Source organism: Lissotriton helveticus, chromosome 7 (genome assembly GCF_964261635.1).
Source record: "Lissotriton helveticus chromosome 7, aLisHel1.1, whole genome shotgun sequence".
Classification (NCBI taxonomy): Eukaryota; Metazoa; Chordata; class Amphibia; order Caudata; family Salamandridae; genus Lissotriton; species Lissotriton helveticus.
This window is the reverse complement of record NC_136068.1, coordinates 108,661,991-108,685,539: the sequence shown is the minus strand read 5'-3', so window position 1 is coordinate 108,685,539 and position 23,549 is coordinate 108,661,991. Positions and strand designations below refer to the sequence as shown.

General features: G+C 42.9%; 1 protein-coding gene across 2 annotated transcripts in view; it reads left to right on the top strand.

Annotated features, from left to right (window-relative positions):
• The window catches only part of YTHDF1 (YTH N6-methyladenosine RNA binding protein F1), a 110,764-nt gene extending 89,824 nt beyond the window's left edge, over positions 1-20,940 (top strand). For both annotated transcript variants that reach the window (XM_078651633.1, XM_078651632.1), the window contains exon 5: positions 15,076-20,940. In XM_078651633.1, coding sequence (XP_078507759.1) covers positions 15,076-15,102 — 27 coding nt within the window. In that variant the 3' untranslated portion in view covers positions 15,103-20,940. The remainder of the gene's footprint in view (positions 1-15,075) is intronic.
• The last annotated feature ends 2,609 nt before the right edge of the window (positions 20,941-23,549 follow it).

Here is a 23,549-nt window from a genome sequence, read left to right as displayed (position 1 = left end):
GTACCTATAAAGTTCAGGAGATCTTGGCCAGAAGGATGGTTTTCACCTCTTTCTTGAAGAGTGCAGTGGAGGAGATAAGCCTGGTTTCAGGAGGGAGCGCATTCCAGATCCTGGGTGCCATTCCTGAGAAGGAGCGCTTGTATGTTTTCTCTTTCCGGAATCTACGAGGTTTCAGGAGTAGATTTTTTGTACTTCTGTTGGATCTCGAACCTCCTGATATAGACAACTTTTGAGCGAGGTAGTTGGGTGCATTGTGGTGCACGGCAGCGTGTCATAACTGCAATTTTTAGCTGTATTCTGGCTTCAAAAGGCAGCCATTTTAGAGACTTTAAGTCTGGGGATATATGCGAGTGTTTTCTTGAGCCAGTAATGAGTCTCGCGGCAGCGTTCAGGGAGGCTCTTAGGGGTGCCGTTGTGGATAGCGGGAGTCCGCTGAGGGCCACAATTCCGTAGTCTATTCGAGGGATGACTAAAGCTTGTACAGCAGTTTGGAAGTCTTCGGCAGGGAGGAAGGGTTTAATTTTCCTCAGTGTGTTGATTTGGAAGTTAGCTCCTTTTGTGGCTTTGCTAACGTGCTGCTGCATGTTGAGCTTGGCGTCGAGTGTGATGCCTAGGGATTTCGCCGAATCCACGATGGTAGGTTGGACATTGAGTGCTGTTAGGTTATTGAGCCAGGTTTGGGTGGTGGAAATTTTCGCCGGGGGTGAGATGAGTAGGAACTCAGTTTTCAGAGCATTTAGTTTGAGGTGATTATCGGCCAGCCAAGATTGAGTGTTAATAAGTGTGGAATTCAGATGTTTGATATCTTCCGGGGATTGTAGCTTTAGGTAAAGTTGTGTGTCGTCGGCGTACATATGGAATTGGACATTGGAAGCTTGGAGCAAGGTGGCGAGCGGTTCCATGACGAGGTTGAACAGTGTGGGGGAGAGGGAGGATCCTTGTGGAACACCTAGATCTGCAGGCACAGGTCTAGATAGCACATTGTCGATCTTGAACTTCTGAGACCGGTTATGAAGGAAGGACGAAAACCATTTGAGAACAGTTCCCGATAGACCCATTCTAGTGCTTAGCAGCTCCAGCAAGTTCTCTGTTTGACCGTGTCAAATGCTGAAGAGAGGTCAAGAACGATGAGGAGGCAAGACTCATTGCGATCAAGGATTTGGAGGGCGTCATCAATTATGTGTGTCATAGCTGTTTCCGTGCTATGTTTCGCTCGGAAGCCTGATTGATGAGGGTTGAGGAGGTCAAATTGATCAATGTGTTTAGTGAGTTGAAGTTGGACACATTTCTCCAGCAGTTTGGCCAGGGTGGGGATATTGGTGATGGGACGGTAATTGTTTAGGTCAGACGGATCAGCTGTAGGTTTCTTGAGTATAGGCGGGACTTGCCCCACCTTGAGGGAGTCTGGAATGAAACCTTGTTGAAGGGAGCTGTTGATGATTTTGGTCCAGAGAGGGAGGAGCAAGGGGATGAAGTCTTTTACAGCATTAGCAGGTAGGGGGTCAGTGAGGTGATTAGAGGGCTTCAAGGTGCAGAGCAGTTTGTGTATTGCTTCTTCCGAATAAGTATCGAAGTACAGCCAAGATGCATTGTTTTTAGGTTGAGTGTTAGACATCCTGGTGTGGTTGGGGAATCGGCATACATCCATGATGAGATCATTTCTTATGTTGTCAGTCTTTAGCTTAAAGAAAGCAGAGAAGGCTTCACAGTGTGGGGTGTCGCTTGTTGTGCTGTTTGATTGTAAGGGTTGTGTCTTTGTTTGAGTCTTGATTAGTTTGAACAGCTTTCTTGGCCTGTTTTTTGCTAGGTCCAATTGGCGGCTAAAGAAGTCCGACTTTGTGCGCTTTATTTTCCTGAAGTAGGCATTTCTCTTGTTCTTAAGTCTTTTGAGATGCGGTGATGAGGGGTCAGATCTCCAGGTGCGCTCTGCCATTCGCATAGTACGCCTGTCGTCATTGAGTCTGTCTAGATCTACATCTGTGTAGATGTGCAAACTAAGCAACAAGCCACTGTGGGCCAGGCTGTACTAAAAACTAAACTCTTATTTCAAACAACTGCAACAGATAGGGGTGGTCGCTGCTAAGGTGGGTACTGCTATACAATCTATGCATAGTGTGTAATCTGCAGCTCATATGCCCCAAACGGAAAATGCTACTTACCAGTATGCATCTTTTCTTGGCATGTAGAGCTGCAGAGTTGCACACGCCCACCTGCCTCCCCGGCTACCTTTATCTGTTCCAGTATTATCTTAATTAGATACAAACTACATGGACATCACTACTTCTTGTACAGCTCCATCACTTCCCTAATGGCAAATAGGTGGCCATGTATGCATAGTGTGTAACTCTGCAGCTCTACATGCCAAGAACAGATGCATACTGGTAAGTAGCATTTTCCTTTTCCTAATGTCTGGAAACACACAATACTCTTGCATTGACTCCTTTATTCGCAAATGTTGAACCTACACAGCTCTGTGATGTGCTATGGCTGGGTTCACAGCTTGAAGCAGAGACCAGGAGACCATTCATAGGTTTCCCCTTCAATCCTAACAGTCCTGCCTCCCTGGCCTTACTTCCTGCATGCATTGCATACCTCTCATTGATTTTTTTTTCCCCCACACTGATTCAAGTTACACCATCTGCCACTTTCAGTGTTAAATGGCTGTTACTGCAAGCAAATCCAGATTAAGATCAGTGGCCAGCTTGTGAACATCATATAATGGGTAACTTAATGATAATTACCTATAACACAAAGTTTGCAGCATTTCTCTCAGGAAGCTCTTCAATGCATGGGCTAGAAACGTATGATTGGATCATGTGCCAGTCCAGACCAATATCCCTCGCTTGCTACTACCCTGGCTTTTCTTAAATGAGCAAATCCTTGAAATGGGCAGATTCCAAGGACAGAAAGATATACAAGAAGCACCACAAGAAGAAATCTTCAGCTTTGCTGTCACTGCTCCTGGAAGAGGTAGATCTGTCGATGGGAACGTGACCTTGCCCTCTGCCCATTTTTGGCTGAGATGCAGCCAGTCCTGACTGTAGTGCAGACTCTGGTTCCCCGCCTCTAATGCTGGAGTTAGCGAGTTGTTGGTGCTGAGCCTTCATAAATTCTTTCTCACTGGCCATCACAGTTCTGTTCTGCCTCATCCTGGCTACTTCTATGGACCCCAATATTCATTTTAACTTGAGTCCCGCTGTTGGACAGTGCTCAACCTTTTCTTGACTCCATTCAGGCTGAACCTGTTCCTCCACAGAAGACCTTGCCGGTCATCATCCTACCGCTTGTACGGACTTGGATCCATCACAGGAAGAGATTACGTTTTCCAAGACAGGGCCCATCCTAGAGCCAGATGTAGGGCACAGTAGTTGTTGGAGTCTCATTTTCTGTCCTTTTCCTTGTGATGGGTGTTGTAGCAGGCTTAAGGCTCTTCTTAGCCCTGTTTCTGATCCCATTCAGGTGCCGGACATCGTGATGAGCCTTATGGCAATCTTATTCCCGTATGGCCATGGATAGTGGAGACTATTTAGGCCTGAAGAATACCAATGAATTGAATACATCACCTGAGGTGGATCTGGAGTGTCCTTCACAAAGGTTGTCCTATGGAAGTCCGCAGAGACGCCAAGGCTAATAGACTCACAGAAATCTGTGCCTTTCAACTAAATCTGTTTAGTCGAGATTAGTCTCACTTAGTTTTTGTTGAGCTAAAGAGGAATTTGATATCTGCAAGGCAAGGGGCCTAACCCCTGGACAAAATGGGGCAATAATACGATGGAGTGCGTGTCAACTCCACGCACTATGTCCCAAAACCGCTAAGGCTTGCCTTCATAGTTTAAAGGCTGACGAGGATAACAGCTGTAAAGAGTGCCAATATAGCTGGCGTATTAGAGACACTCGGAAGGCTGAAGTTATGAGGCTCACATATGGATTATTGAATGCTAGATCCATGCGTAAGCATAAGTTGGATATATATGACTTGCTTATTGACATGAAATTCGATCTTCTATTCCTCACCGAAACATGGCTTGATTCTAACTCAGAATCAGATGTAGTTGCTTCCCTTCCGGGAGGATATACTATGGTGAGGTTGGATAGAGCCTTGGGGAGAGGCGGTGGAATAGCCATAATATCTAAACTACCGCTATACTGTCAACTGGAATCTCTCACTACTGTTGACAGTGAGGCAGGAGCCTTTTCCATAAGGGTTAATGCAGGTAAGGGCCTTCTGGTATATCGCCCTCCGGGCCCTTTCACTTGTTTTACCACCAGTTTGATGGAAAGTATAACGGAAGTGGCCCTTCGTAGGGACAAGTTTTTGCTATTGGGTGACCTTAACATCCATTTGGATGATCCACGGGACAAGGGAGCTACTGACTTCTGTCAGGAATTACATGCTCTCCACCTCAGATCTCAGGCCCCCACCCATCAAAAGGGCCACCTACTGGACCCCATCTTTGCCAACTGGAAGGAAATCGAAGTAAATACCCCTATACCGATTCCCTGGTCCGATCATTTTCTGGTGCCCTTTGTCATAAGTGTCCCGGCAACTAACACACAAGAGCGGGCCAATCCAAAATACCCCAGTCGTAAATGGGCAGCTTTTTCTAAAGCCAAGTTTGATATTGCCCTGGTCAAAGGAGGTAGACCGGGAGGTCAGGATGCTAACTCTGCATCCGATAGACTGGAAGGTCGTAACAATGAGGCTCTGGACGATACTGCTCCTCTGTGTTTAAAGAACCCTTGTAGTAGACCTCAGAAATCCGCCCCCTGGTTTAGCGATGAACTCCGCCGAGCTAAGGCGGAATGTAAACAACTCGAAAGGCGGTGGAGGGGTGCCTTTCTTGAACAGGTTAAACAGGAGTATAAGGCTAAACGAAGAGATTATCATAGATTAATTAGGCGCTCCAAGGCCACCTATTTTGCAGGAAGAATAGGGGAAGCTGAAAATTCTACTAAAGAGCTATTTAGGATCTATAAAGAAATCTCTCTCCGTGGATCATTTGTTGATCTGTTGAGTGTCTCAGAGGAATCATGTAATCGTATTGCTACTTTCTTCTCTGAAAAGGTGGCTGCTATATACTCCACTTTCTCGGGAGGAGACAGAATGGGTTCGGATTTTAGAGAGATTGAACAGGATGCTGTGGGTGAAAATACGTTGTACAAAAGACAGAGCCACCCAATTATCCCTCGAGGACTGGGTATGATAATGACCAATCTACACAAATGTCCCCTAAGGAATTATTTCTCAATTCTTTACTATTTACAAACAGTCACATAAAGTGAACGTATTTCGCATAACACATGGGATATTTCTCAATTCTTATTTATTCAGATCAAGATTTAGTTATGGCAACAACAATACTACTGACATTTCAAATCCTATTGTGAGTAGTATATAACATCTTTTGCTTTCTTTGCATGGACAGACAATATACCATACATCACGAAATTTCAATTAGGCATATAATTGTTCTCAAAATGACACAGAGGTTCACTTGTAAGCAAATCGATGTTAAAAGCGTCGACGTTTCGGTCCGCTATTGGTGAAAACATTCCCCTGGACCATCCTCAGGACGAAAAACTGTTGCACATTCCTAATACTTCCAGCCGGAAGTATATGTTAGTCAAATGGACATCAATGTCCAGAGAATTCAGAGCTGGTGTCCACAATAGTTGAACGTGCTCGAAACAGAAATTTCATCGATTTGAAAAGAATTGAGAAATAATTCCTTAGGGGACATTTGTGTAGATTGGTCATTATCATACCCAGTCCTCGAGGGATAATTGGGTGGCTCTGTCTTTTGTACAACGTATTTTAGGCTGGAGAACTTTTTCACTCCTCCCCCAGAAAGCCTGCTGCAGATATGCTGCTCCAAGTCAGGTTCCCCTCGCGACCCGGCTTCGCCTAAACTGCTCGTGGGGAGTATTGAGATCCTGGAGCCCTATATTAGGGATGTCCTTGATCCATCGTTCAGGACTCATACCGTACCTCATAGATGGAAGCAAGCAGTGGTACTCCCGCTTCAAAAAAAGTTAAATATAAGCTGGGAAAGATTGGACAATCTTCGCCCTATCTCTCTTCTACCCTACCTGGCCAAAGTGGCAGAGAAGGTGGCCAATCTTCAGTTGATGGCCCATGTGGAGAAGGCCAGCCTGCTTCATCCAACTCAGTTTGGCTTTCGACCTCACCACTCTACTGAGTCGGCGCTGCTTATGGCCACTGAAACCATCAGGCAAGGGGTAGATGAAGGGCAGACGATGGCCCTCATCTTACTTGACTTGAGCGCTGCGTTCAACATTGTAGCACATTTCACCTTGCTACAGTGTCTGAACAAGGGAGGAGTTATAGGGACAGCGCTGAAGTGGATTCAGTCTTTTCTGTCCAATAGGGGCTTCCTGGTTAGACAGGGAGAGTATTACTCTCGTATGATCAATTTGGATCAAGGAGTGCCACAGGGCTCGGCCCTGAGTCCAACCCTGTTTAACCTATATGTGTCCCCCGTAGCAAATATTGTGGAGAGCCACTGCATGCAAATTGTCATACGCCAATGACACGCAGCTGGTCATCTCGCTGTCACGGGCGCCTGAGGTTGCGGCATCTAGCTTCAGTGCCTGCATGCAGGAGCTTGCCTCCTGGATGTCTAACAACTGCCTGAAGCTGAATGGTGCCAAAACTGAGGTGCTCGTGGTGGGGGGTGGCCCGTCTGTATGGTCCTCGGCGTGGTGGCCAGCATGCCTTGGCATTACTCCTGTGCCTTGTCAGCAGGCAAAAAATCTCGGGGTAATGTTTGACTCAGATCTTTCATTCACTCCCCAGATTGGTCGTGTGGTTGGGATGTGTGTTGGCGTCCTTAAAAACCTGCGGAAGATCTTGGACTTGCTCCCTGTCGGTGCTAGGCGGACGCTGATGCACACCCTTGTAACCTCGCGACTAGACTATGCTAACCTTCTCTATCTGGGGGCTACGGTCAAAAGTCTGAACCGCCTTCAGGTGTTACAGAATGCCGCAGCCCGGCTGGTGCTGATGCTCCCTAGAAGAGCAGCCTCCAAAGCTGCCTTGGCGGCTCTCCACTGGCTTCCTGTCAGGGAGAGGATTGCATTTAAGGCACTATGCACATGCCCCCGCATTATTGGGGGCAAGGCGCCTAGTTCCTTACTGAGCCTTATTACACCCTACAGACCAAAGCAGATACTTAGATCCACTGGTGTTGGGTTGGTAGTTGTCCCCAAAATTAACAAGGCACGCATGGGCGGCAGATCATTTAGACACCTTGCAGCCAAGAGTTGGAACAAGCTCCCGCTGGAGCTGCGTCTGGAACCTTCAGAGGCTAAGTTCCGAAGAGCTCTTAAAACCTATTTGTTCCGCTCAACGCTTGTGCAGTAGCTCTAGTTAGGCCTCCTCACTATCTCTCATCATAGCGCGGGGACACGCCGGTGCGCGTAACCAGGCACTTTAGAAATTTCCTTAATAAAAAAAAGTTTACTGAAGATGTTGAACTTTGCGTTTTTTTTTTTTTTGGGCCTAGCAAAGCTTTGCTGTGGGAACTGTTGGAGGGTATCGGCCAGCTCTTTCAGCTTTCTTTGTTTGCCGATCAGCTGGTGGAGTCCAGGTCTCCAAATGCATTTTCGGAAGCAGTTGGTCAGTTTGTTTTCCCTTTCTCTCTCAATTCTATTGTGCTCCATGGAACCTTCACACACAGCTCACCTTCCTGATAGGTTTGGCCTATGAGCCAATACAATTGTCCTTTGTGGCTGTTTACTTGGAGTGTGTTCTTGATTGCCATTTCCTCTGCTCAGCATGTTAGTGAGCAGCAGACTTTGTCTGCTTATCCACCTTTTACCTTTTTTTTTTTTTTAGCCCTGTACGTATTGGTTCTTCAGATTAAGGCTTCCTTCCTGATGAAAGGGGTTACCCTATTTCACCAGGATAATTACATCGTACTTGAAATTCTGCATACCTCCTCACCCCATCACGGAGTACCTTATCAGTACCTTCAGCTTTGAGTCATTTTCAAATTTGAATGCGGAATCATACTGCAGACCATCCACAAGGAGGCTGGCCCTGAACAAGAGTATCACACTGAAACCAGGACCAGTATCAAATTGAAGACCATAAGCCCGTCAATAAGCCTTATACTGAAAATAGACTCCTATTTGAAAATCATGGGAATATTATTTGAAAATAATGCAGCACACTCCATCATACTGTCGGCGTTGGTGCCCCAGGGAGCAGGACATTGTTTTGTAGCTCAGTGATCTCAACTAACCCATAGACGGGGATCCTGACATGGTCCATGTTTTGGCACAGCCACAATATACATTTCTTTGTCCACGTAAGTGCTTTAAAAACAAGAGTTTCTGAGCTAATATTTAAGAACACCATTTCCTCATATACTAGAAATGTTCCTACACTGAAGACGGTAACTCCAAATGTGCAACTTTCCTGTAGGGTGAGTGTTACATCCACTATCTCCTTCCCCAGTGCATGCTAACTGTGAGTCACAGGAACAACAAGGAGTGTATTACAAGTAGGCAGAAGAAAACAATGGTCATACTATATATAAATGTTTATTTCGGGCACAGCCCATAAAACGCATCAGCCAATAAAACAACACTCATGAATACATTTGTTAAATATGCAAAGTACAATACATCCTAATTTCGGTCACCACTCTATAAAACTTTCTAGAAAGCGAATTTTGAGGCGTTGGAGTGTGCACAGAATTTTAGGCCAAGCATGAGTCAGTTTAGGTGCAATTTAGTAATTACTATAAAGTGCTAAACTAAGAATCCAACTGCTTTCCCCATTGACCTAACTGCTTGCTCGTAGCTGCTAAGCACTAACGTGATCGAGCAATTGCGATCTGTCCCTGTAATGAGCTCATGTCCTCTAGTGCAAATAGCAATCTAAGAAAAATTCATGTGGTTACATAAGGAGACATGCAAATAGCAATCTAAAAAGAATCATATGAATATGAACAATTCATAATCATTTGTTTTAATCAATGACTTAAAAAGATAAAATGAAGTGGAACGCTAGGTATCCTGCTGGAGCTTTCTCTATCAATTTAGCTATCTTGTTTCATAGTCGACTAAGGCCTTCTTCCTTTGGTTCCAGGCACTATAAAGATACCGATAAGATCGCAAAGGCTAAATGTTCTCTATCACTCTTTAAAAGTCTTGCAGCTTCCCAATGGTGTCTCACTCCCATAAGTTTGCATTCAGCTAGCAACCATTTCTTGCACGCATTCCTATATGAAGGACAAGTTGGACACATTTTGGAATTGGACGGTACGTTAACACATTTCGAAGTATGGACTCTTAAAGGGAGTAGCCCACATCTAAATTGAACATATAGGCATTTGGACTGGAATTGAAACATTCTGGTCCTATATCAAACCTTGGTGCACACTTTTGGTTAAAAAACTGGCCTGTTAAGCTACTGTCCTGATAGACTTCCCACGTTTGCAACAGGACTGCCTCGCCATATAGCGGTTTAACCCTTTGTGCATCTCCTTTGACAATCGATTCAGGGAAAGTCCATAGTTCGTCCAGGCCTATTCTATTTGATGTTTCTTTAATGTTCTTCAGCCATGGGGTACTCTGGTCCCTATCCAGGCCTAGCAGATCTTTTACACAGTCTCTGTATATTACCAGTTCGTGAGTGTACCATAGTGTAACCCAATATAGTAGAGGTTGTCATAATAATTACCAGCTTTATTGTCCCAAGATAAAGGGTGGATGTATTTCCTATTAGGACATCCTCTTCCGAATAGACTTCAGCTTCTCATGCAGTAATATATCGAGCTGTCTTCCACCATGAAGTTAAGATGCAGGTCGTGCAGGGGAAGGACGACTTCCTCATGGAGACTTTCTCACGCAGCAAAAAGCAACCGCTGTTTAACAGTGTTAAATCGAATGTCAAATTGACTAAACGCAATTTAACAATATCTATGACTAGTATGTCTGTTACTCCATTGGTGCAAAGAAGAGGTAAGTTTGCGCTAGAAAATGTTTACGTGCACAGCATGCAAACCATAAAGAACAAGTTTCAAACAAGTATTTACTGGAAGTAATATTTTCCTTCTGTCATAGGTATCTTCATTGAACTTCTAAACAGTCCTCCCTCATCCTGAATTGAGGATTATGAGTGGACTATGGAACTTAACAAGGGTGTAACTGTGCTGAGACTGTGTAGGTTCTTGTTTGTAGCAGCACAGTTTTCCTTATGTATGTAGTTTGCACACATTGGGTAGCGATACCTTTTCATTCTGTTTTCAATAGAAATGAATGGTGTAAACAAAAACGCAGTGCTGCCTCGTATTTTATACAATGTATTCATTGTATTTTGTTAGAATCGATTTTGTACATTTACAGTAACCGTACAGTTAAAAGAACATTTTGTGGTTTCCTAGACTTTTTTTTTATTGCTTGTATTTCTCTCTAGATTTAAAATTTTCTGTGATCCTGCATGCAGGCAGTGAGTGACGTTGAGTCCTGGGAATTTAATCTATAATAACTGATTTTACATGTTTCTCTGTTAACTTTTGATACAAACAAGCACATTTCTGTTCCCACTCTCCCGACAGTTCACTTTGATAGTGAAAAGCGTATCTGATAAGTTCATCCATCCTGGTTGCAGCTAGAAAGATTTCTACATGAATGCAGTAAAATATATTTGCATTACACTATTGGGCTTAAGGAAGAATTTTCCCTTAGGTTCTAAACCTATTGTGCATTGTTCAAGGAATAAAGTGTACATATGTAAGTTTTGATCTGTGGTAGGGAAAATCTACAAAAGAAAATCTCAACCGTTATTGAAAAAGTAAGCAAAATTTAATTTCGTTATTCTCCTCCATCCTCATCCTCCTATGAAGGATTCTATGTGTGATCGGCATTTACTTTTTGCCTTTCTAATACACAAAATGTTTCTGTCCTTTGTAACATGGACATCCATACTTAGAATAATTATTGAGAGAGAATTCTTCAGTTGCTTTTTTTTTTGTTAGTTGCTTGTTTCGTAGTTGATAGCTGTTTGTCCCACTCATGCACTACGTTCCCCAGAAGTGCATAGTCTTTTTACCATCCATTTTTAATTGGCTGATGGGACCCTTCCACTGCTCACTTTTAGGGAACTACTTTTTCTTTTGTCACGTACTCCTTGATAGCCTGTGCGTTTTCTAGTTCTCTCCCCTGTGTGCTTCCCCTCCTCACTCCATGGTGCTGTCTCTTGCTGTTTTTTTCTCCTACTTCTCACCCTGTTCCATTTATTTTAATCCTTCCATCACCTATTTGCTTCCACCCCACCTTCAGCTGTGTTGCTTCGCTGCACCTCGCCTAGCAGACACATTTTGTAAAGGCTTTTTTGGGGTTGATGGCGCTGCAGCTGCCATTCACTGTCAGACTGCCCTCCTCAAGAAAAGTACTTTTGTGCATTTTAAAGGTCATTTATTCTTTATTTACTGATCAAAGTGGCTTTGTCAGTCTTATATGGGTAAAGTAAAACAAAAAAATAGAAATTGTCACGTGTCATTTTGTAGGTGCATACATGCGTGGTGAAGCATGCACGTCAATATGTAATAACACATGCATGCTCCTGCAGAATGACACATCCATCAACTGTGGCTGCCTCATTGCACTTTTTTCTTCCATTCATGTAGAGGTATGTAAGGTGAGATATTTTTGGCTTTGCCAATGATTATTTATATTGCTGGCAAGTTTAGCGAAGTTCTCAATTTTTGCCCTTCGAGAAGTTTGCTAAGTTTCCTCTTTTACGCTTTCCTTTGCCTGAGCAAAGCTTTTTTCTAAATTGCAAAGTAATATTTCATGCCTAGTTATAGAATTTTCAGTTAAAACTAGTTAAGCAAGAATGTGTGTGCAGAATTTTTCTCTACAAATGTACCTTTTGCAGGGGTTTGTGCAGTGGCATTACAAAGTAGATGTGCACTGCGAAGTATATGAATGCCGAACCATTAGTTTGTGTTAAATAAGACTGTGTTGCATACAATATTGCAAAACGCATTGTTTTCACACACAAAAATGGAAACGTATAAAACTTTGCAAATTGAGCTGTGAAATTAGGTTCACAACCAATTGGTAAGACCTGAGCGCAAGAAAAGTAAGGAGAGATTACCTTACTCTATCTTTGCTGTTCAAATTCATATCCAGCAAGCAATCTACTAAACTCTGTGCAGGAATTGGATGTAGTGGATAGCGACAGATAGTAAGCAGTTGTGTTCTTAAGCTCATAATGTCACAGATGCGTGGAGGGCTACAAATATATTTTTCGTATGAGTATTTATATAAGCTATTTCTGTTACTGCATGCCAGCGCAGACAATCCACAGCCAGTGGTTAAAACAAGTGCGTAAGTATCCAGAGTACTGGAGTCTCCATTAAAGTGATAGTTCCCATTTTCAAAACTCCTATTGCGTTCTTTCCATGTTGCTGCGGCCCTTCAGTGGACTTAAGATTGAGTGCCTACTTTCACTGAAAGAGTTGTTAATTTCATAACTTTGAGGTCCAGAGTTTTATTTTTAGGTTGAACCTGGGCAGCGCATATGCTGCTCTGCGAGGCATGCTGTATTGGGATAGGGACTTGAAGCCCCGCCTACATTTTTCAGTGGCTTATCATTGTCCACTGTGAACTGTGGCTGTTCATTGATCAAAAGGCTTAGTAGCCCCCTCCTTAGTACCGCCTTGTCTCATTTTGCAACCTCCCATGGTGACACCCCCCGTTACATGTGTTGGTACTAAGACGCTGAATTACAGCCTACCGAGCAACATTTTCTCAAATATCGTTGTCCTGCCTGTTTATTGACTCTCACATAACGCTTTTTTCTATATTAATAGCACACATTTGCAATGCAATAGGTCTCACATTTGCGAGAGGAACAATGCCTTTTATTTCTCTTTTTTAAAAACCACACATAAAATGCATTGTCATTTACAAAGCAAATAGCGCAAACTCTACTAAATAAGAGGCCTATTGTTTTGCAAATGCTTGCTAACAAAAGCTCAGTGAAAGCACCTTCTCTCTTACTCAAGGATTCATGTGTAAATAAATAAAAAAAAAAATCATGACTGTTTGACCATGTGCCGTCTGAGACGGTTGAAGATCCTTTCCATAACCGGTTTCATTCTTTAGCTCAACCAAAAGCCAAACTATGAAACAGCCACTGTCTTGTCTTCTACATTGCAGTCCTTAACACTAGACCTGCGCGTAATTTAAATGACACCAGAGTAATTTCAGTAATTCTCCATTACTCTTTGACGCGAAATTGCTGATAATTATGCGATTATGCCTGCTTGTGTGCATGTTTTGCAAGCAGCTGCTCGCTAATTGTGTTCTATTGCATTTTGCGCTCTTAGTGCAAAATGCATCCTTTCGTCCATTTTGAACGAGAAGTCATTTTTGCGCTATAAAATAGCGTTAAACGCAGAATTAATCTTCTCATGTAATTAACCATAATCTTGCTGAATTCTCGAGTCATTCTGCCTGATTAGGCTACACTGAATTACACGATTTAAGTCCGCCATTAATTGACCCCAGTTCAGATATGGCTTCCTGAACCTCTTCTGATAAAGAATTGGCTCATGCCTTGTAGGCTGCGGCGCACTTTAAAGCACACTAGACTAATTCTGCTAATATGTTCTGGGTAAATAATGACACTTCAAATGGAACTTCCCTCTTAGTTGGATTAGACGGAGGACCTGACAATTGAGGTGCAATTTGATGTAAATGTTGTGCATTTCTCTTGATTAACCCTGTAATCGATCGCAGTGAGATATTTGCCCTTCCAAGCCCACGGTCATGACTCGCTAGAAGTGCTAAATGTCAAGGGAGTGCTAATTCACAAAAACGAATTGCCATGCCTTGGAGTTTACAAAAATGCACAACTCTGTAATCTAGAACTGAACGACAGCCATTGTTGCATGCCATCTTGCTGATGTAAAGACCATGAAGGTAGACCTGACTTGGCAGAATCTGCCTTGTCCACATAAGCGAGTAAAGCAGAGTCCCTTTGCTCCTTCTACCCAAGTCCATATATTTGGCTGCTTTGGTATGGTATCGCCAAAGTGCATCAAGGTTTTGTCTGCTCTACAAAGAGAAAAGGGTGAATATCCCCCGGTAGCTTACATGACCTTGGAAAAAATAGCTTAGTTCTTGCTTTTTGCCATCTGAATGGAGTGTCTTTTTATCTCTCTCATTCAGTATAACCAAGTTGCTTAGGTTTTTTCTTTTTACATTTGTTGGTCATTTAGCTTGCATATGTTTGCTTTGCCTGAGACTTACAGATCTAGAAGTCTTTTTCTGTACACTGATTTTGTCAGACTTTTCCAGGTAACTTTACAAAACCTATCCAACGAGGAATGTTATAGCCATCTTGGAAAAGCACCAGTTGTACCCATAATATCCTGCAAGGTCTACTATGAAAGTTACTCTTGCTATGATAACCTTCTGTCTAATAACAGCATGCAGAGCATTTTTCTGCTTTAGAAATGTGATTGTTCAGGCATGATCCAGTTTTTATTATATCTTCCATCCTTCCACATGCCTATCTGAATGTTGCCATTACATACTCTTCTTTCTCGGCCAAAGCAATTCGATTGAAAAGAAACTCCACCTGTTAATTACAAGAGGATTTTCAGTACTTTACAAATCAATGTCTGCTCTTCTGGTTCTGTATGTGCGAAGGAAGCTTGCAGCACTAATGCCTATTATGTGTGAGGCAAACTTGCACTGCTACTGTCTCTTGTGTGTCAGTGGTGCTTGCAACCCAACTGCCTGCCTGTTTTCTCGAGGCCAGAAGGGCTGCTGCCCACGTACTATGTATGTGCGAGCAAAACCTGCATTGCTGCTTGCATTGTACTATTTGTGTTTTATCAGTAATGGATACACTTCAATTGCCTCCATTGCACCTGCTCATTTTGTAAGGAAGCTTACAATGCTGTTTGTCGTTTGATGTGCTGTTTTGATTTTCTGTAACTACCATATCGTCACCTTCACATTCAGGGGTGAATAGTTATTCTTTAAAAGCTGTTACTTAACGAAATATATTGTTTTCTTTTGCAGGAACGCCAGACCCGAAGCAAACCCTAAGAATAGCCCTTAAAAACTGTTTTTTAATCGGAACTGATCCCAATTTCAACTGTGGGGAAGAAAACAAATGAACTAAAAAAAAAACATACAAAAAAGGAATAACTAAAAAGAAGCTGATGCTGCTTTCTGGCCTCAGGAGACTTGTAAACTCTCGCGCCAACGTAACGTCCCAGCAGGGGGAAAGGAAGTCGCAACGTACACCGCAAATGTTTGTCTTTTGATTTTGATCCCAGCTGCATGTGTGTTTGTCTGCCTGTGTGCACTCGCTCCACAGTTGTGCATCTGCCCAACCCCGCCTACAAGGGACTTTAGTCTATGGTTTAGTGGCTAACTCTGATGTTGGGCGTCGTCTGCTTGGGTTGTCTTCTATTCCATAGAGGCTACAGACCTCTTCGGTGCCAGATAATGGAGGACCAGTTTCAGCTCTTCTACCGAGTCTGGTACTCGAGAATCATTCTAATGAGGACGGTGAGCAGAACCATTGCTTATGGCTGGTTCAGTGTTACCTTCTGAAATGTGCTTATGTAAAGTATGAGATCATGGACTGGGTGTTAAGAATATCTGGTGAGAAAAAGATGAATGTGATGCAAAACCTCTCTTGACCCAACCTCGATGAAACAGCACTTGCTTGCCCACCCCGCTCACATCGTTCGATATTAGGGCCAGTGAGTGATGTTCTAGTGACTGAGTTGCCTTCAACGTTTTCTCTTGGCTGTTCTGCATGTATCGCCCCTTTCTCACTCTGGCATGTGCCTTTGCCCTGACGTTTCCCCTCAAATTATTACTCTTACTATTCATTTACATTACTCTCAGTTGTGCTGTCAATTGTTTGCCAACACGTTCCCTTCAGTTGCTCCTGCCTCTTTCCCAGAGAGTCAACTTCCCCCTTCTCTTTCTAGTTGTGCCCTCCCTGCCAAGTCCCGGTCTTCCCTGTCTGCCCTTCTACAGTTTATTCCCTGGTTTTCTTTTTCCTTTTTGCAATTTTTACCTTTCCCTCTGCTTTTCCTTTTGTATTTAGTATGCGTTTGTTCCCTTCTGCTTTTCCCCCCCCCATTCTCAGTATGCTCTTGTTTACCTCTGCCATTCTTTTCTTGCTGTGAGTTTTGTTGCTTGCTTGCTTTTCCTGCAGCTTAAGTTTTATGCCTGCCTGTTTTTCTTTTTTTCTGACTGCATTTTCCCCACCAGTTAGTGTTTTGCCTACCTACCCTCTGCAGTTCATTTCATATGCCTGTGCATTCTACTTTTTCTCTTTCGTCACGTTCCCAGCATACTCTTCTCTTCTTCCCGTGTTTTCCTTCGGTCTTTGTCTTTCACTATGAATTTTTCTTCAGTTCGAGGCATAAATTGCTCACTCGTATTTCCTGCAACTTCTCCTCTTTTCCCTTCCTACATTGGATGTTATTCCTGCCAATTTTCCTTTTTTTACCCATTGTACTCGGGTCTTCTGCAGCTTTTCCTTTTCCCATCCACCCCCTTCTCTATTTCCTGTTTAAAAAATTCCACTACAATTCTGCTGCTACATTTCCATCCATGTCTTCCTTCATCTCAATGACAGGGCGTGGCGCGTGATCATAGTCTAGTACTGCATCCTTTTGGTTTAGTTAAAAGTATCCCAGTGTCCTGACAAGAGGACAATAGGCAGGGGTCGACAGCAAATTTGCAGCCTAGATGCCTCCATTGGAACACCATGAGTACAAGCACTACCGTTCTATGGCAAAATCATTAAGAGGCTGTGTCAAAATTATGTGAACTTTGACAAGAAGTATTACCATTACTTATTTCCCAAAGATAATTGTTTATATTTGAAAGCAATGTTTTTATCCTGTCGACGTACATCTTTCCTTTCTCCCACAATACTGCACAGCAGATGTATTGCGCACTTTCTTGTATGTTTTCCTTTCACAATCCAGTTATTTTAGTGTACTGTACTTCAAAAATCAAGTTTGAATTATTTTGTACGTTTTGCACCACTTGTCATCCTCTGATTTTATTATCTGCATGAATTTGTACCTGTTCAGATTTTTGGCTGTTTTCTGTGCTCATGTATTGCTCTGAAGTGTCCCAGTTCCAGTGTTCCTCACAGTGTTCTTGCACGTGTTCTGGAAGTATATGAAAAGGGGTTGATGACGTCCTCTCACACAGAGATGAATGGAGTGTTCCATTTCTTTTCTTTTTTTTAATTATTAATTTTGCCTGTGATTGGAAGGCATTAGTGTGCCTAAACCGGAGACTTCCACAAAGCCTAAGACCAAGAGCATCGCCCACTGGGAACATGGAAAGAGCTTTATCCCAGGGTCTGCTTTAGTTCAGGATCAGATGCTGAGTTGGACACTAGGCCCCAGGCATCACTTCCAGTATTGGATACAGAGCTTTACACCACTGCTTTCCTCATCCCAGGGATTGACACGGAGCTGGGAGCCAGTGTGAAGGTATCACTTTCCCAGAATAATGTGCAGTGCTTTACACAAGTGCCCTCTATAGCCCAGAATGTGATATTAAGCTGAACGTGAGGCCAAGGACACAACTAGCCCAGAGTCTGGTACCAAGCTTTACACCAGGGCATCATTAGCCCAGTATCTGGTACAAAACATTACATCAGTGTCGCCCTTAGCTCAGAATCCAATTCTTAGCTTGGTCCTACCAAGCTGGACACAAGGCCCAGGACTTCGATTGCCCAGTACTTTTTTACATCACGCCTCTCTAGAGCCCAGCATGTGGCACATAGCAGGACTCCAGGCTGGCGGTGGCACCAGCCCATGGGCTGATATTTACACTAGTGCCTTTCTTCACCCATGATCTGTTACTAAGCTGAACACCAGGCCCAGGACATCCCCAGCCCAAGCCTTGGTACAGAGGTTTATACCAGGGCTCTCCTCAGTTTATGACTTGGTACGGAATGGGTAGAGTACAGAGCTCTACACTAGGACCCTCCTGATCTTGTGCTCTCATATTTAGATGAGGATGACGTCCACTGTGTCACTAGTCGAGGACTGGCTACAGAGCTGTTAATACAGGGCCACTCTCAGTCCTGGGTCCAGCAGGAATTTAAGCATCAGGCCCAGGATATCAGATGCTCATATTTTCCCAAAGGGTAGAATTAGGGCCCCAGATGTGCCAGGGTCTGGCAAAACATTGTACACACTCCGCCACATGGCCCAGCATTTGCTATAGAACTGGATAATAGGGGCCTTTCCAACCCTGGAGTTGGTAAAAAGGTCTACACCAACCCATTGTGGGGTCTCACATTTAGCAATAACAGGCGCCGGCTGAGTATTTTTCACATTTCATTGTCAGTTCTCAGACCCCTTTCTTAGATATTCCACTTTATGGAATTTTGAAAAATTCTAACCCATCCTCTGATAAGTTAGCGAGCACATCAAGGTGTGAATTTGAATACACTTCCCACAAGGTGAAGTGCACCTTTTTCAAGATGTAATCCTTTACAGACAAATTGCTTGAATTTGGGCATTTCTTTTTTTTGCAAAGCTTTGATTTGCTACCTGTGTTGAAGGATGGCACTCCTAAGGTGAAAATCTATATGTATTACTTATGCTTTCAGTTTCCGCTATCCAAAGTCTCTGGTTACAGATATAGACAGGTGAGAGCGTGCACCCATGGTAACATCTCTCTGTGTAGAATACAAGAGGGCATAGGGAATCCTGAAAATAGAAGTCTATGGTTCTACTGCATAGCCCTTAGCTAATGTTACATAGCACGAGGCCATTGAACATAAAGGATTTTTCAATATGAATAAGCACCTGGCTCACATGGATGGTCTTTGAGAGCTTGAGTCCTTCAAAGGCTGAGACTAAAGCTAAAAAGAGAGAACTTTGCCATCTCAGATTTGTCTTCTGGTTAATTCTTCCTTTGACTGTAGTACTTGCACTAAAGTCTCCCAGATACTCCCAAATCTTCCCTTTTTTCATGGAACGACCTTAAGCAGCTCTGCTTCTAGATACCAATTGAGTTCCCACCATGCGCTAGAGAGGTTCGGCTTCCTCCATTGTTTGTTAACCTACTTGTTGACCTCCTGTTTAATACACTCTAACCACAAGATGTCATGTCCAGTAATTCCAGGGAGAGTTGCTGTGGTATGGCGTTGTCATCTGTATAGTAGATGAGAGGTTTACGATGACCTACTTTGGTTATCAGTCTTCTGATTGGTCTCACTTTCACCACACTTGAACCACTGATTCTGTAGAGTATCTCTGGGCTGTTGCATTGAGCAATCTTCTCTTTGAGCGGGTCAGCACGACCTCCTTTGTTACCATTCTGGTTGACCTAATCTTCGCACCACTCAAACCACAAAAGGCAATGTCTACTGATTCCATGGAGTATGACGTTGTGGTGTGGATTTTAGCCAACTTTCAAAGGACGATCTTGGTGTTCTGTTGGATTCCTCGCTTCACATAGACACACACACCATTTCGGAGACATTTTCTAAACCTGTGTATTGTAGGCTAATACATCCTTTACTCATTCCCCTTCACGTCAATCAAGTGTTTAAATAAATAAATCTCCGTTTTCAAGTGCTGTCGTTAAATCTGTATTAAGCTTTTCCACCTCAGATGGTCTGTATTGATGCAAATGCAGTTTCGTACTAAAAATGGCACTGACAGTCGTGCCGTAATTAGGTGCCCATGTATGTAAGGCTAGAATAAAGGAGCTGAAAATGCTTATTTCATCTTGGGAGTGCCTTAAAATGCTGATGGCAGGTGGATGTGTTGCTGCTACTTTAACACATGGGTATGGCCGAATAGCTAACCATAACAGTGGGACATATCCCTCTTTTAAAAATGTTTTTGAGGCTTTCGTCTTGCGTACTCTACACTAATTATACCCACCTCCCATCTCGTCTAGCTCCTACTCCTTGTGCAGGAGTCATTAAGGATGTCCCCTGCAACCAATCTTCCTTCTTTCTGAAGACGGCACATTTCATTGTGAAGTGGTGTGGTGCGTTACTATTGCAGGTATTTTCGTATTTTAGGAAGGAAAGTTAATTGTCTGCTTTTATTCTTTCAGGTGCTTTTTAGAACCATAAATGTATGTGTTCTTTTCGCTATCTGTCCTGTCAACCATGCTGTTCTGAATTACTCATGAAATATTTGTGTTTCTTAAAATCCTTTCTCCTCCCTGTTTGAATATAATGTTGAGCTTTAATGTAGGAAACTAGACACGTATGATGGATTATACCACTGAATGTACTTTCTTAAACTATCATTGGTGTGTGTTTTAATTCCCCTCTCCTTTGGATGAGTAAAAAGCCAAAATTGCTGCTCTGATAAAAGGAACTGAACATACCGCCCTCCTGAGATCGTACGCAGGATGGGCACAACTTGGACGCATGGAAATCTGGTGCTCCTGCCTGTGGCTGTAACCCACGGAAGTCTGCACGTGTTTTATCGTAGAGAACCTTTTACTATATTAGAAAAAAATCTTCTGAAACTATTTACTCAACAAGAAAAGGACCTTGGATCTAAATCAACAAAGTTTAAGCTTCTCTTTTAGACTTGTATCTTTAGAGCGTATTCTGTCTCTGGACTGTTGTTGCCTGTGACCAGGCCTGGACGATGTTCGATGTTGGATGAACTGTTCTTTCCTCTAGGAGAATACAAGCCTTAATAAACATTACCTATTTAGCAAACTTTGCTAACCTGCATTTTGGTTTCATCTTTTCAACATGCCCCCATGGAGGCTTTGAATGTCCGCAGACCTTGATTGACTCTCGTCATAATGACCCGTTAGGTGCAGACTGGTTTGGTTATGACTGTCTCTCTTGTGCATAGCAGCAGTACTACCTAAGTCGTTCCACAATAAAACTTAAGTTTGGCCCTTTCATCCACCTTTTGGTCCTAAATCACTAACCCTTTTCATCAGATACATGATGTATTTACTAAATGTTTATTTTTTGTTGAATAAACTGTGCACTTTTTGAATTCTTCAAAATAATGGAAGCCTACCTTTCTGTGACCCAACGGCACCTCCTAGAACAAAGAACAATGGCTTGGGTTTTTCATCAGTTTTGTAGTTCAAATTTTTTGTAATCTCTTTTTTGATGACATTTATAATATTTAGTTACTGGTACTTTCTGTAATCGCCGTTGCTGTTCTTTTAGACCACCAAAGTGCCTTGACGTGGTTTCAAGGTGCAACAGAACACGCGTTTCAGCGAAAGCTTAAGAGTTTTAAAATACCCTATGTTTCTGCATTGTATAATCCTCACTGATGGTCATATCTGTAGTATTCCTGCCGGCATGTGAGTGAACTCTGGAACACCTCTCAACTTAACTTTCTTTGGGGGTAGACACTTTAAAAATTCTAAAAAATTCCACCTGTACGTGTCCCCTCCATGGTATATTGCAAGTCACCATTTAACAAATTCGTCTCTCTGGAATATCAAATTCAAACAAAAGAAAAAACCTACATGGCAGCACCTAGCTGAAAACAGAAATACCTTGGCATGGTGAGCTTAGAATATTTGTGTTACAGTATAGCTAAATGAAGGAAAGGGTTCCCGACAGTCACCCGCCCATTAGGTCGAAAAAGATGCACTCCTTTATTTAGCCAGCATCCAAGATCGCCCTGTACTGGCAGTTTGCCTCACATCTTCCTTTCTTTTTCCCCAGCTTATGCTCACTGCATCTGAGAATGTTTCAAAGGGATACATTTGCTATTTTATGAGGGTTTGATCCTCTGGGCATATTTTTACCCTGCAACAGCAGTCAAGTGAGTGATCTGTGGGTTTATTGTATGATTAATTAAAATCTTCACAATGTCATCATGTTACTAACGGAAAACGTTCAGTAAAAAAGAAAATGAAATCTGATCAGCGGTCACTGCTTTTGGTGCAGGGGTTACATTTCCCTATCATGGCAAAAACCTGTAATTCAAACCGGTGTAAATGCAGTTAGTAAAAAAAAAGTGCAACTCGCTGTGCGAGTAACTCAGTAGCCTGTGTTTCAAGACAGTTAATTAGTGTATCCATTTTTATCTTCTAATTATTGCAAGGTATGTCTACTGCAGAGCTGTTGTGATAGACATTTCTTTATTGTGGCATGTTCATAAGAACAAGTATAAAATTCAAACCAGTGATGTTGCCAAGCTTGCAGTCCAGGTCATATTTGTAAATAAGGGTGACAAATCATGAACACAGCAGTGAACACTGTCAAAGGTAAGAGCCAACAATAAAACCTCAGTGCAGGCTGCAGAGGGATAAGGCTAGTCTGGGGATCCCCATTCAGAAATTGTTCATAGTTGAGATCAGTGCAAGTTCTCGGTTGATGCAACTTGCTATTTTGTACGCCCATGTAGACTGGTCCCTCAATGGCCATCCTGCCATTTCAAAGAGCTTGGCAATTTGTGCTATCTCCAGCATTCAACCAAGTACCGTTCAACGTTGAGACAAGCCTCAGCACTGACATGTTGACAGTTGAGCGCCAGCTTGGTCACCGTTATGAAATCGGCTTCAAAGAGACATGCCTTCATGTTTGGAGTAATGGCCATTGAGACATTCAATGTTTAAGCATTCAAATTTCCATTAAGGCAATCGAAGTCAACAACAGTATACATGCTAGTGAGAAGATCTATGCTCTTCTCAGCACTGTAGTCAGTGTCTCCATATAGGCGCTAGTACTTTTCAACCTGGTATCCTCACTGCTACCTGAAATACCCAGAATTGCCATTCCTTCCACTGATCCTTTCATTGTACCTCTCCCACTCCTGTATTTACCATTAAAACCAGTAATTGTGCAGAGCAGCACTTCCATGTCTCCAAGTTGGAATATGACAAATCCTTCTCCAGTTTTTTGGCCTATCTCACTAGCATCCTCAGAGAGAAGGAAAACTAGGTCGTCGCCTACCGGTTCCCCTTCATATTGAAGACATTCCTGCATTGATTCCTTCTCAACATATACGCCTACATCGCTATCAACTACCACACTGCGCGCACCTTCACTGGATGACGTTACCACTTTTGAGGAAGTACCTGTTAGTGGAGCCATTGGAGATTTCTAAAACAACTGTCTTTAAGATTATGGGGATATACTCTAGCCGAGGGCAGTTTCAAGACCAACATTACCTTTTGGTTCCAAGTTTTTATGAGCTGTTAGATACATGTCCCTCTCTAGCACTCATTATGATTGCTACATCCAGGCTGCGCAAAGTGCAAGCCCTCAGAACAAGCTACTCCATAGTTATGCTAGTAACCAAAACCTGATTCACTCGTGTCAGCTGTAAGAAAAAGCGTGCCTCTGCACTGAAAACCTTGGTACCTCCAGACCAAGAGAGCCGAAAGATTGATGCTGCAGAGTTCCTCAAAATGTCTTTGTGACTGTTAGGAGGATACAACTGATCACTGTGGGAAGCACTTCCTTCCTTTACTGACAGTTTACCAAATGACTGCAGGTAGAATTTCCATGAGGTCATTCAGGAAGGACAGCTGTTCTCGAA